This window comes from Emys orbicularis, chromosome 12 (genome assembly GCF_028017835.1).
Source record: "Emys orbicularis isolate rEmyOrb1 chromosome 12, rEmyOrb1.hap1, whole genome shotgun sequence".
NCBI classification, from domain to species: domain Eukaryota; kingdom Metazoa; phylum Chordata; order Testudines; family Emydidae; genus Emys; species Emys orbicularis.
The window spans coordinates 6,383,145-6,396,033 of NC_088694.1; the positions used below are offsets into that span (position 1 = coordinate 6,383,145).

At 42.4% G+C, this 12,889-nt stretch overlaps 1 protein-coding gene across 1 annotated transcript in view; it reads left to right on the top strand.

The window, feature by feature from the left end:
- Window positions 1-3,294, top strand: part of NKAIN4 (sodium/potassium transporting ATPase interacting 4) — an 85,026-nt gene extending 81,732 nt beyond the window's left edge. Inside the window, exon 6 of the mRNA XM_065414744.1 lies at window positions 3,206-3,294. Coding sequence (XP_065270816.1) covers window positions 3,206-3,294 — 89 coding nt within the window. The remainder of the gene's footprint in view (window positions 1-3,205) is intronic.
- Window positions 3,295-12,889: the final 9,595 nt, after the last annotated feature.

Genomic DNA, 12,889 nt, shown 5'->3' on the forward strand with positions numbered 1-12,889 from the left:
AAAGGAAAGCAGAGAGCCAAAGGAAAGCCACTTTGATTATAGGTCAGCTGGATTTACCCACCTACATGTAGCCTTTTCCTGCATTTCCAAAACTCCCATTGAACCACATGATTTTAGGCGCACAAAGATTGGGTCCATTGATTCTAAATAGCAATATAGGATGTTCTCTTTAGAAGTGTGTTTCTTTGGGTTAGATCCTCAGCTGGTGTGAGTCAGCATAGTGCTGTTCAAATCAATGGACTTACACCAATTTACTTCAACCGAGGAACTGACCCAAAGGCTTTATATACCAGTGTTACTTCTTTGAGGCTTCTAGCCCTTCACATTAATGTGAGAAGCTTTATCCTATAAAGATTCGCTGCCAAGGGTGTTTGCTGAAAAATAATGGGTTTGAATTAGATGTTAGAAGGTAAGTGAGAAAGTTTATTTCAAATGGGTTTAATGAGATATACTACTAGTCTGGCTTGTCCTCTCTATTTCTCTCTTGCTTCCTGTGTGGCTGTATCGACCACAGTGGCTTTACTGATTACTTGCTTAAAGCTAGCTAGCTGTTTAACAAAGGCCTGTATTATAAGTAATGAAAAACAAGGTTTGCTCCATCATCTTTTCCCCTCTCTCACTAAGAATGTCATCTGTATGTTTTACCCAAAGGGCTTTAGATTCAATGTTACTTTAAATACTATTTTTAAAAACATGGTTTAAATACAATGGTTTCATCACCAGAAGCCATTACAAGTAGAATGAATTATTTAGAAACATACTGCTGTTAATTTCAGAATTTTTAAAATTCTGCTCCATCCCAGTTTCTCAGGCTCAGCGTTGAAATGCCAGCTTGAATAATTAACAATGACACACCATCAATATTTCACAGTCACAGCAGTAGATCCTTCCAGTGACCTGAACAAATTTGAACTGCGTTTTAATTTTCTCTTCCATTTGTAGTTTCTTTTAAATGTTCCTTTGATGTGCAGCATGAAGTAATTATGAGTGCTGAGACACATTAATCAGGAGGCCAGTGCTAACGTGATTTTCATGAGAAAAAACAGCAATGGGATCCACTAACCCTGGATTGTGGGCAAGAGTGTTTTAGATGTGCAATCTATGGATGGTATCACCAGTGAATTACGATCAGGATTTTATAAAATGATTAGGATTTTGGGTGCCTCAGTTGTTAGATGCCAAACTTGAGAAAACGTATTTTCAGGGAGCAGGTGATAGGCATTTTCAGAAAGACAGGCCTCTTTAATATCTCTGGTGTTGGATACACAAAAACAGAGGCAACCAAAACTTTAGAAAATCACTTTTGAAAATCTTGGCCAATTTTTATTTTTGAAGTTATCAGGGAACATTTTGAAAAGCACCTAACTGACTTGAGTGCCTACATCTTATTTTTCAAAAGTGACTTAGGCAGGTAGAGGCCAGTTTTTTTAAAGGTATTTTGAAATCAGTGAGAGTTAGGCATCTGAATTCCTTTAAAATCTGGCCCTAGGAACCTATGTATCATTGAAAGTCATTGGGATTAGGGTCCTATGTCGCTTATGTGTTTTTGAAAATGTTACCTATATTCTAGTCATTCCAATGTCACAACAGCAGTGTCCTGCTGTCTGTCAGAACAAAGATTTGGGTGGCTGCTGAGGAATTCAATTTCTAAATATTTTTAAACATTTTTGTAATGTTTTTCATGCTTCTCTTTCTATTTTAGGTTGTGTGTTGACAAAATATTTAATAAAATTACCATACCAAATTTACATATTAAAAATATGTAACTGAAGCTTAAAAGAACAGTGCCACCTTCAGGAAAGAAAAATGGAATGGTTATATGGTTAATGAGAATATCTAGAGTTATATTTTTAAAAAATGTGTTTGGAAGGGATATAAACTTTCTTACTTCAGGGCGTAAACCACATTCTAACTGATGGGATTTAAGAAGAAACTTTCCCTATGGAGAGAATATTCCATAACTTCCTATACTACTTGGTATTATAGTCGCTGTAGGAGATCAGATACTTGGACTGGGTGGAGCATGTCTGATCCAGTCTGGCATTCTCTATGAGAATCTTCCTTAAGTTGAACATCTACAAAATGTTCTAGGTAGAATTGTCAAAGGAGCCCAAGAGAGTTAGATAACCAAGCCCCACTGAAATTTAACTCCCATATTTTCCTTTGAAAATCCCAACCTTAATCTTTAAATATATTGTTGGAGCCACATAGTCTAAAAATATGATTAATTTTAGAAGAACCCTGAGAAATTTTCCCAGTCAGGTCATCTGGAAAACTCTGATAATGGGCAGCAGGGAAATTGTGTCGTAAAAAGTCCTTTGACCAGTTCCATTGTCATTATTTGAGCATTGGGAAAAGGAAGCATTTTAAATATTTTTATGGATTTAAAAGAAATCAAATTGAAGAAATCTGAAAACCATCAAGTTCGTGGGCACTAGGGTGGTTTATAATAAACCAGTTGCTGCTGTCACTGTCTTGTTTTCCTACAAGCAAGCAAATCACCCGTGGGGAGACAACCTTCAGAGATATTGCTTGCTACCTGCTTTCATGCAGACATCCACTCCCTTATCATCGCTCAGAGTCTTTCTGTTAGCACATTTCTGAAAGGCCACGGTCTGCTTTGTCCACTCATGGCTGATGCGCTGTGACACAACGTGATGATGATTTGAAGTGGGGAGGGGTGACTCAGGTGTTCCCCACCCCCATGTTTGAAAATTCTGCAGTAGCTGGAGTTCACACACTGAACAAAGCAACAGAGGGTCCTGTGGCACCTTTAAGACTAACAGAAGTATTGGAGCATAAGCTTTCGTGGGTAAAAACCTCACTTCTTCAGATCAGATGTTCTGAAGAAGTGAGGTTTTTACCCACGAAAGCTTATGCTCCAATACTTCTGTTAGTCTTAAAGGTGCCACAGGACCCTCTGTTGCTTTTTACAGATTCAGACTAACACGGCTACCCCTCTGATACTTGACACACTGAACAGTTTCCTTTCCCAAGAGGTCTAGGTTGAGTGGTCTTTATAGCCAGTCTGTATTAGGTCCCATGTACATAGATAAGTGCCAAACGAAGGGCTGTTGGTAATCATCTTTCTGTTCTTTGCACCATTTTCTGTTAAGTCATGCCATGCACCAGCTTTCCTGTCGCCATCCCTGCCATATGTTTTTTTTTATTTATTTATTATTATTTGGGTTTTGATTTCTTTCAGTTGATTTCATTGGTGGATTTGATCCATTTCCTCTCTACCATGTCAATGAAAAACCCACCAACCTTTTGTGCAAGCAGACGTACCTGTAAGTATTGGCTACCATGCTAAGAAGCATGTGGTGCCTCTCAGCTCAGTGGCTCAAGGTTGCTCCGTTGACTCTCTAATAGGCGGATTTCTCTAGCAGGTGTTCCCTTGTCAGGGTTTGACACTTGACGGGGGCAGATCACTGGGAGGGGTGAAGTCAACTCCTTTCAACCTCAGGGTGTGGTTGGGCTCAAGCTGTGAATGCTAGTGCGGCCATCCTTGGTTTCTAACATGGCATCATTACGGCCTCTCACGATGGAGTAAATTCTAGTCCCCGGTGCTAAGATTCGGTAAGAGAGCCTTGTGCAAGGTAACTGTATGCATGCTGGGGAAGGGTGGCAGCGAATCCTCCCCTCCCTTGCCCAGCTATTAAAACTACATCGCAGCTCTGCGCCCAGCCAATCATAACACAGAGTTTTAGTCCATTATATCTGTGCAGTTCCAGTCGAGGCCTTTGCCAGTGCCCCTCCCACAAGCCCTCTGCTCTCCCATGGAGTGACCACCTAAAGACTTGGCTCCATGACATGCAGAGGCTGGCATGGTCTCCCTGTATAGATTCTCCACTTCTCAGCCACCCTGTGCAGTGGAAAGTGGGCATTTCCCCCATGTTTGGGTGTTTTATGGTTTACATGCAGGATCATACAGGTTTGGCTTTATGAGTTCATTTTGCTGGAATTCTGTTTCCCATGGAAACAGTGGTTTATACAGACAGTCCTTGTAGTAGAGCTCAGGTGAAAGGCAGTCACTTCACAACCATCCCCCTCACACTCCTACCATAGATCCCAGGGCCGGCTCCAGGTTTTTTGCCGCCCTAAGCAAAAAAAAAAAAAAAAAGCTGGAGTGCTGCTGCCGAAGCAAAAACAAAAACAAAAACAAAAAAAAATGGCGTGCTGCCCCCAAAGGGCCAAAATGCCGCCCCTTGAAAAGTGCCACCCCAAGCACATGCTTGGAACGCTGGTGCCTAGAGCCGGCCCTGATAGATCCGTCACTGAATTCTAACTCCTGCCCTCTGATAATCCCCATTTTGTTATTCATTGCACAAGAGCTATTGTGCGGTCCACTTGAGAGCTGCTTCTTAATTAGATACTTACATTTAAAGGCTCGTATTATCTGTGCTTAGCAGCTATAGACATTGAATTTCTGTTACTCTCGGCACGGAATCTTCAGGAGAGCACCTCAGTGTGTGGAATCTCTTAAGGGAGGATGATTTTAAGTCTGATGCTATAGCAGAATTCTCCCAAAAAGCAAAAGATGGCGGAGAGGTGGGGCTGAAAGGAGGAAATTGACCTTAAAATAGATCTGGGCAAATGCTCCCAAAATGCATATGCACAGGCACACTCAAACGCACTATGTCACTGCAGGCGAACAGGTGAGTTTTGAAAAGAAGTTCAGTTTCTCATAACTGAGGGGCTTAGTGGCCTTATTAGGAGGGACGGGGCTGGAGATTAAATATCGATTTTTCCCTCTCATTTTGTCATTGTGGGATGGGATTTTCCTGCGTCTGTGGAAGCTGCAGGGTTCCTGGGCAGCTCCTTGATTTACTGACCTGGTGCAGTGGAGAAAAACTGCACTTTTGCAAAAAAAAAAAAAAAAAAAAAAAAAAGAGATTAGGTTGCTTTTCTCTTAAAAATAGTTGTATGTTATATGGATATAAGACTTCACTTATCAGTGTCAGCTTCTTTCACAAGCTGGAGCAGCATGGAGAGTGCCAGTGTAAGTTTCCTTACAAAACCCCACAGTCTTCATTCAATTTCCAATCCATGATCCTCCTGCTGAGACTGTACCCGGTGGTACTGTACTGTTTAATTTGGGGTGTGCAGTTAGCTACCAAGCACTGGATAGACAGCACCCATATATTTCACAATAGCCACCAGATTGTAATGACTTTTGCTTACTACCAGTCTGGGATCTTACCCCTCCTCCACACACACCTAGCAGGAGGAGGAGCAGAAGGAGCTGGACACAAAGAAGGAACAATTTCTATATATTGATGCCAGAGCATCCTGTAATCTGGGAGCAATAGGATCCCAGGCCTCGTTATTGGGTTCTTTTCCTGGGAGAGCCATATCTTTATAATAGTTCTGTAATGTACCTGTCCTTTTCCTGATGGGCTCACATACCATTCTATCCTCCCAATGCTCCCTTTCTTGGAGCCTGTTTTCTGTTGTCTCCTCTCTCTTCCCCACCTCCTTGAATATGCTTCTGAATTCTCAGACTCTTAAGGCCAGAAGGGACCATTAGATCATCTTACACAACACAGGCTAGAGAACCTCACCCACTGAATTCTGCATCAAGCCCGTAGTGTCTTTTTAAGCTATAGCGTGTCTTTTAGAAAAGGATCCCAAGCCTTGATTTAAAAACTTCAAACGATGGAGAATCCATCATGACCCTAGGTAACTTGCTCCAATGATTAATTGCCCTCTTTGTTAAAAATGTGTCCCTCATTTCTAGTCTGAATTGGTCTAGCTTCAACTTCCAATCATTGGATTTCATTATGTCTTCGCTATGTTAAAGAGCCACCTACTATACAATCTCTTCCCCACGTAGATACCCGCAGACCTTGATCAAGTCCCCTTTTAACCTTCTCTTGGATAAAATAAATAGATTGAGCTGCTTTGAATTGTGATTGTAGGCTTCCAATTAGCAGAGAACATTCTTACAAACAACCACTAGCTGTTTGTTAGTTCTCTGCTTAAAAACCCCACTGGCATGCTGCATTGTTGCTTACAATTGCAATATTTAAATATGTTTAGTTAGCACCCCTTTGCCACACATACACAGCAACAAGTCTTTATAAATACATGCAGGTTACAATTATTTCTATTTCAATCTGTACTGGCCGTAAGGATTATTTTGGGGGGTGTTTTTTATTAAACTGCTTTTGAATGCAACAGAGTCAACAGAGTGTGGGAAAAAAATTGTAAAGGTTTACGGTGAAAGTTAGTTGCCCTTAATCAATCTAATTGCTGCTTGCCCATCAAAGGACTGCACTAATTGTTAACTTTAATACTAATATTTTAAGGAATGTGGATACAAAGTAAGTTAGGACTGGAGGGTGTTCAGTGCATGAGCATCTGGGTCAAAATATTAAAGAGCAGGATAACAATGGAGTTATTGAAAACTAAAAGCAACCCTCTCCCCAGGCTGAGTCAGAGAGCATTCCCAGCCTAATAAGTTTTCATGAATGAGGGACAGAAGGCCCAACATTTTTATCCTTCATTAGCTATGCTGAAATTCAGCCCATGTCTCTTTGCGACACTGTCTTCTTTGGGGCTTGTGTGGAGAGGCTACTCCACACTGGGTGTCAGCTCAGGGCCATTTTACAGTACTTAAAACTACTACTCAACAAGGTCTGTAACCTGAAACAATTCTTGCCATGTGGAGCATGCAGAGTGCTCTTGTGATGATGTTGAACAAGCGTCTATGACTAACGCTAATGCACACTTAATACCATTAAGAACTCAAGAAGCAATGCTGCCCTCTCAGACACGTGGAGCTTTAGACCCATCATGACCCATTGCCATCACTTCAAACCTGTTGTGTCAGAGCCAGTCCATTTTTGTTTGTTCGAGAGAGACCATCCTTATCCTTTGAGTTTGTGAAAAGATCTCGAAGTGGAACTGTGCTTGAGCACCTCATTTTCGATCAAAACTGTCTCCAACTTATTTCACATCATTTTGATGCTAGAAACTGCTCCCACAGTGGCCTGGAACTGGCCCTGGGTTTCCACAAGAGGTTCACAAGTGCTGGAGAACCTATCTACAAACCTGGTCTGGTTCTGTTACAACTGCACATTTCCACCAGCTTTTGGGTTTCAATTGTGAGCATCTAGCCCAGTTTTACTGACAGTTACTGCAGCATAAAAAAAATAAATACATTAGGATTCTATATTTATCAGCTGTTTTGTTGCTAAACGTTAACGTCTTCATATCGAACACAGTGGAGCAGTCCCTGCTATGTAAGTGTGGTTGTTAGGCAGCAGCTGGTTGCCTGTGAGTGAGGCAGCCTGTCCTTTCACAGCTGGAGGGACATCTCCGGGTCACCACTCTCCTTAATGTGCTTCAGCCAGTTCTCGAATATTGAGCATGGCCACACGAACACTGACACCCAGGTGCAGCATTTGAGGACTGGCTAATGGGAATAGAACCCATGACATGCAGGTGTACTCCCTGAGTTAAGGCAGCACTGTACTAGGTCACCTAGTACCTGATAGACACATGAGCAGTTCTGCCTTATCACAGCTACACAAAAAAGCAGTCATCACAACCTCAGAGGCCATTTTATATTAGAGATAGGCCCAAGGTACAAACTCAGATCCAGCTTCTAAAAAACCCCAAAATATATAAGTGCTGCCAGGAGTATTTGGATCCACCACTTTGGTTCAGGCCTATCTTTAGTTTAAGTGCATTGTGGAAGTAGATCTGGACACATCAGGTGAGCAGCTCTTAGCGCCCTTTACCATACTGGGATCCAAGGGGAGTGCAATCATCCTCAGCTCTGGTCTGAAGCATTCAAAAAATCAAGTTAGGAATTGTCTACTGATTTTTTAAAAAATCATTGTACCACAGCTGCTGGTTGTTGCCTCTACAGTGAGTTTAGTGAATTGCAGGTTTCATCTGGCTTAATTATTGCATTTTCTACTATATATATATATACACACACACACACACACACACAGTTTTTTTCCCCTTGCTGTACCAACGTAACCTTAACATTTCACAACTGTGGGGCATTTCACGACATTAAATTGTCAGGTGAGCTTGTAAGAGCCTAGCTCCAGAAGGAATAATACTAGAGTTTTCATGCCAAGTCCTAGGGCGAGATTTTCAAAAGTATTTAGGCACCTAAAGATGCACATAGCCATGGAGTGGGATTTTTAAAAGTGCTTAGGAGCCTAATGCCCCACACTAGGAGTTGGGATTTTCAAAAGCACTTTGGCACCTATTAGGTGCCTCTATGTGTCTAAATCTCTCTTAAAATCTGGCCCCTAGTGGTGGAGATACATAGTTGATTTTCAAAGCTTGCAAGTTTCATAGATGGACCATCCAGTGTGCATTCAACTGTCCTGCAGAACACATGTATATAGGGTGCACTACTGGAGGACAAAAGGTATTTTGCTCTTACTGATTCAATACTGTTTAAACTGTCTCATGCAGAAAATTTCACCTTTGCCTTCTGAGTTGATAGATTTCCCCCTCCCCTCCCCCCAGGCCTGCGTAAGTGAGGAAGATCCACAAGCTTGATAAACCTTTTGCACCCAGCAATCAAAGGCGCTGCAAGAAATGAAGCCATCCTTGGTCTGGATCTGTAGCAGAGGAAACGCTAGGATAATGAAATCCATTCCACTTCAGTTTTTTTACACAATGAATGTACATTTTTTACACAATGAATGGCCTCTAGGTTTGTTTTCAGTTTGTGAGTGTCTGGATGAACCGTTAGTCCATGGCCTGGCCTTGCTGACCCATGGAGGGGACAGGCTTGGCTGAGATGAACAAGTCCAACAGGAACCCTTCACGATCTCTTGAGCATCAGAGTTGAACAGCTAGGAACTTCTTCCTTCCACCATGGATCTATAAAGAATAAAGTCCTGCCAATCCCAGTGGTTCCGGCTTCAACAGTTTTGTAGTTTACTTTTTTTTAAATGGACAAAAAGCCCCCAACCCAATCTCATCCCTCCCTACCTCTGGGGGACAGGGAGGAGGCTATTAGCATTTACTGAGAATTCTCCACTCCCTTATAACCTAAGGATTTGTTCACGTGGGAAGTGTGGCCTGATTTCAGCCACCAGGGCAGCTATGTTGGTGAAAAAGTCCTAATTGTAGACAGGCAAAGCCATGATTTGCTCCTGGTACAGCTTAGCCCAATTTCAAGGCAGGGTGAGCCACACCAGTGCACACTGTAGCTTACAGCAACTTTGTCTGTGTACACTAAACTTACACTGCTGCTCCTGCTGTAGACAGGCTAAGGCCAAATTCTTGATGCATTAGAGACCTCTTGTATAGACCCACAAGGCAGTCAAATTTACTCCAGAAGTGGCTTGAGCCATGTGGGAATTTGTGGAGAAGAAGAATTTTATTTTACGGGGGTGGTGGTGGGGGAAATAGAGGGGATACACATCACTGTAATTAAATTGCATTGTTGGCCACAGTAATTAAAAAAATACAATAACCACCTACTGGAAAAGGTTTGTTTGTTTTTTTAAAGCAGTTGCCCCTCCTAACCATGTAAGGATCAAGGCCTGAGAAGAAATCCTGCTGTGGAGCAATGTAGTCCTCTACTACCGTGATCACCACCTGAGCCATCAACTTGTCTCACTAGAATGACCTGAGTGCAATTATATTGCTCATTATTTTAGATCAGTTCAGCAAGACAATCTGCTTTTTTGTACAAAAAGGAAACATGAGTTTTAAGAGTCTTTAAACACATGAAGCCTGAAGCCACATTTGGCATGACGGAGAGTTCCTTGTTTCTATTTCACTGAATTAGAACGTTCCTTGTTAATGTCCAAGGAAGAAGATATGTAGAGTTAGGGTGGACCTTCTTCCCCTCCCACAAAGCAAGTATGCTGCAGGTGTGGTGTGAATAGGAGGATGAATGCTAACAGGAAGTACAGTGAGTCTCCGCTAATCCCCACCTAGGGTGCGTCTACACTGCAGCTGGGAGCCAACTTCCCATGCCAGGTAGACAGACTTGGGTTGCAACACTAAATGTAGCAATGTGGATGTTGTGGCTCAGGCTCTTCAGCCCACCCAACGCCCTACATCTGAGATCGAGGGGCTAGGCTGAGTATCCGACGGAGCTGGAATGCCCACACTGCTATTTTTCACACTACAGCTTGAGCCCTAGTGGGGTGAGTCCCTCTACCTGGGCCAGGAGGCTCCCTCCCAGCTGCAGTATAGACCGAACCTTAGCTATCCATTGGAATTTAAAGACTAGACTAGACTGAGTAGGTGCCACCTTTTAAGTCCATGGCAATAGTGTCCCTGGAATTAAGGACGGCCTGGAGGACCTTCCTCATCCCACTCCGTGCAAGATCAGGTTCTACGACAAAGGGAGGTGTTGTGCCGAGAGCGCTAAATGGGGCAGATGCTCCTGAAATAGATCAGGACAAGCTACTAGGGGCTTTATTTTACAACTTATAACCTCCTTTTCCCTCCATTGATTTCTATCATTAGCAAGGGCACAAAATCACTTCCAGTTTCTGGTGCACTAATTCCATTCATTGTATGCCCGTGCAATACTCTATCTTGCTAACATGGGAAACTACATTTCATTCACATCTGTTGTGTTATAGGAATGAAGAGCAATTGAAGGTTTCAAGCCTCTGGCTCCTGTTATAGTTAGGTTAATGGTGCCCTCTGCTGGCTAAAAGCATAATTTAACAGACTAAAATCCACACTAGTCTCTTGCATGGCATTGTAAAGGGACATATACTGGTGTGAACAATGCGTGAACCTAGGCAGCCTTTCACAGCTGAAAGAAATGGCCTACACTGGATTAACTTTACAAGAAGATTTCTTTCAGGATCTCAGTTTCTATCCTAATTATATCCATCATCAACACTGTGATCCTCCTGCTAATAATACAATAAAGTGAGCCAAGTTCTGAATTGAAGCTGGTTCTTACTCTTGAACAGCCTTTTAAATCAGTTTCGAGATTTAAAATATTCCTTTTCAGATTAATACAACTATTTAAACAAAGCACAACCCCCAGATTAGTTAGCAATGCATATTAGAGCCATTGTGGGTTTGTAATGGATGCAAACAGCCTTGTAAGTACAAAAATTCACTTCTATTCTATGGTAGTGCTGAAATCTATGAACACCCCACTCATCTCCACTGATTAGCTTCCACGGAAAGATTTTAGTAGTTCAAATATCAATTCCTCTTGCCTCTGCATATTATGTGGAATAATCTCCCCTGCCTCTGCAGGAGGTGGTGTGATGGAGCATGTCCTCCATCTGGGCTCTGGGAAGAGACTAGCCAGCTTAACTGGGGTCACCTAGATATAGCCAAGGCGTGCAGTCCTGTTAGGTGTGTAGGCGCATGGAACCAGACAAAGGCTGTAAGCAACTGCATCTTCTCCCCAGTCAATCCTCAGTCTCAGCTGATATGCATAAAAGAAAGACAAGGCTTGACTCAAGGGATACAAAAGACTGTGGTCCTGCTTACACCTTAGAAGAGGCAGGATGTTTTGTTGGAGTCTGGTTCATGCCCCAGACAGGGGAAGAGCTCTGTTTACTCTGAAAGGTAGGTAGGGACACCATTCCATTCCCCCACAACAATCTGGTACTGGAGGATATGGGCTAGCAGACTAAGTAACCCTACAATCTGATGCAGTAGGCAAGCCCTCGGATCCCAACCTTGATGGAATGTTGTACTAAAGCATTTTATAGGCCAGACTACACGAGAGACCAGTCTAAAAAGGTAACACAAGATGCTTTTATTCCAAAATGTGAAGTATAAATCTACAGACTTAGCAAATCATTTTTTCAAACCCATCAATAAGTTACTCTGCAGGCAAACTTTCCTTTATCTGCTCCAAGATCTAACAATTTCTTAAAAATAAAATCACAATTCCAGACAAGAATCATCAGATTTAAACTAAAAGAAGTTACCACTCATCCTGTAAATGGAAAAATTTAGGACTGAACTTTTCCATGGTCATCTTCCAGCAAAGGGATGGTTCCTATCAGGCATGGAAGAAGGTCTGCAGGACACTTCTGGGAGGTTGTTCAGTACCCCAGACTGCTAGTAATAGACTAGGAACATCATTTCTAGTGAGATATCCTTGTGGAGCACCTTCTGTGTTGGAAAAGGGGCTGCCATCAGTGGAAGTCAGAGACTGGAGATTCTGCAAAGACAGAAGGAGTTTTCACAGTATTCAAGTTCTGTGAGGAACGCCTCATTCACACAATTTAACTTCTCTAGTCCTTTCCCTTCCTCCGTGCAGTTAATGAAGGACCTGTTCGTAATAGAACGTTGCTTCTTCAGTGGAGTCCTGAGCTTATTTAGGACATCACTGCTGCTAGATACATCTCTAAGAGACAAGTTATATGACAAATCAAGGTCTGAACAAAGATTAGATTCTTTGTAGCTTTTCCTTCAATGTAGGATTTGTGCCAGAACACCGTTTCTAGCCAGCTTTCCAATCCCCAAACACAGCTACTCAGTGAAAACACGCAAGGCCTCAGATTGTTGAGGAAATCCAGTGCTCTTTTCACAAAAGCAGGGATTCCCATCCTTGTTAACAGTGATGAAGCAGGAGAATTTCCCCTTCCAAAAAAACAAAAGCCTTCCAAGTTTAGAGGAGACAGACACTCTCCTCCACCCCCTTTTGGAGCTCAGGTTCTCCTGCAAAATCAGAGGGCTACAGCTCAGTGGCAAGTCTTGAAGGAAGTGGTTGTTAGCTGGAGCACAAGGTAGATGTCTAAATTCAGACCATCTACCCTGTTAGAGAAAATAACTACATTGCTTTTACAAAGCACAAGCAAGACCCTTCCAATCCATCTGAACTATACACAAGGCGTTTGAACAAAATGTTTCTATAAAACCCACCCAGTACCCCCCCACCCATGTTCCCCCTTACTCACCCCATGGT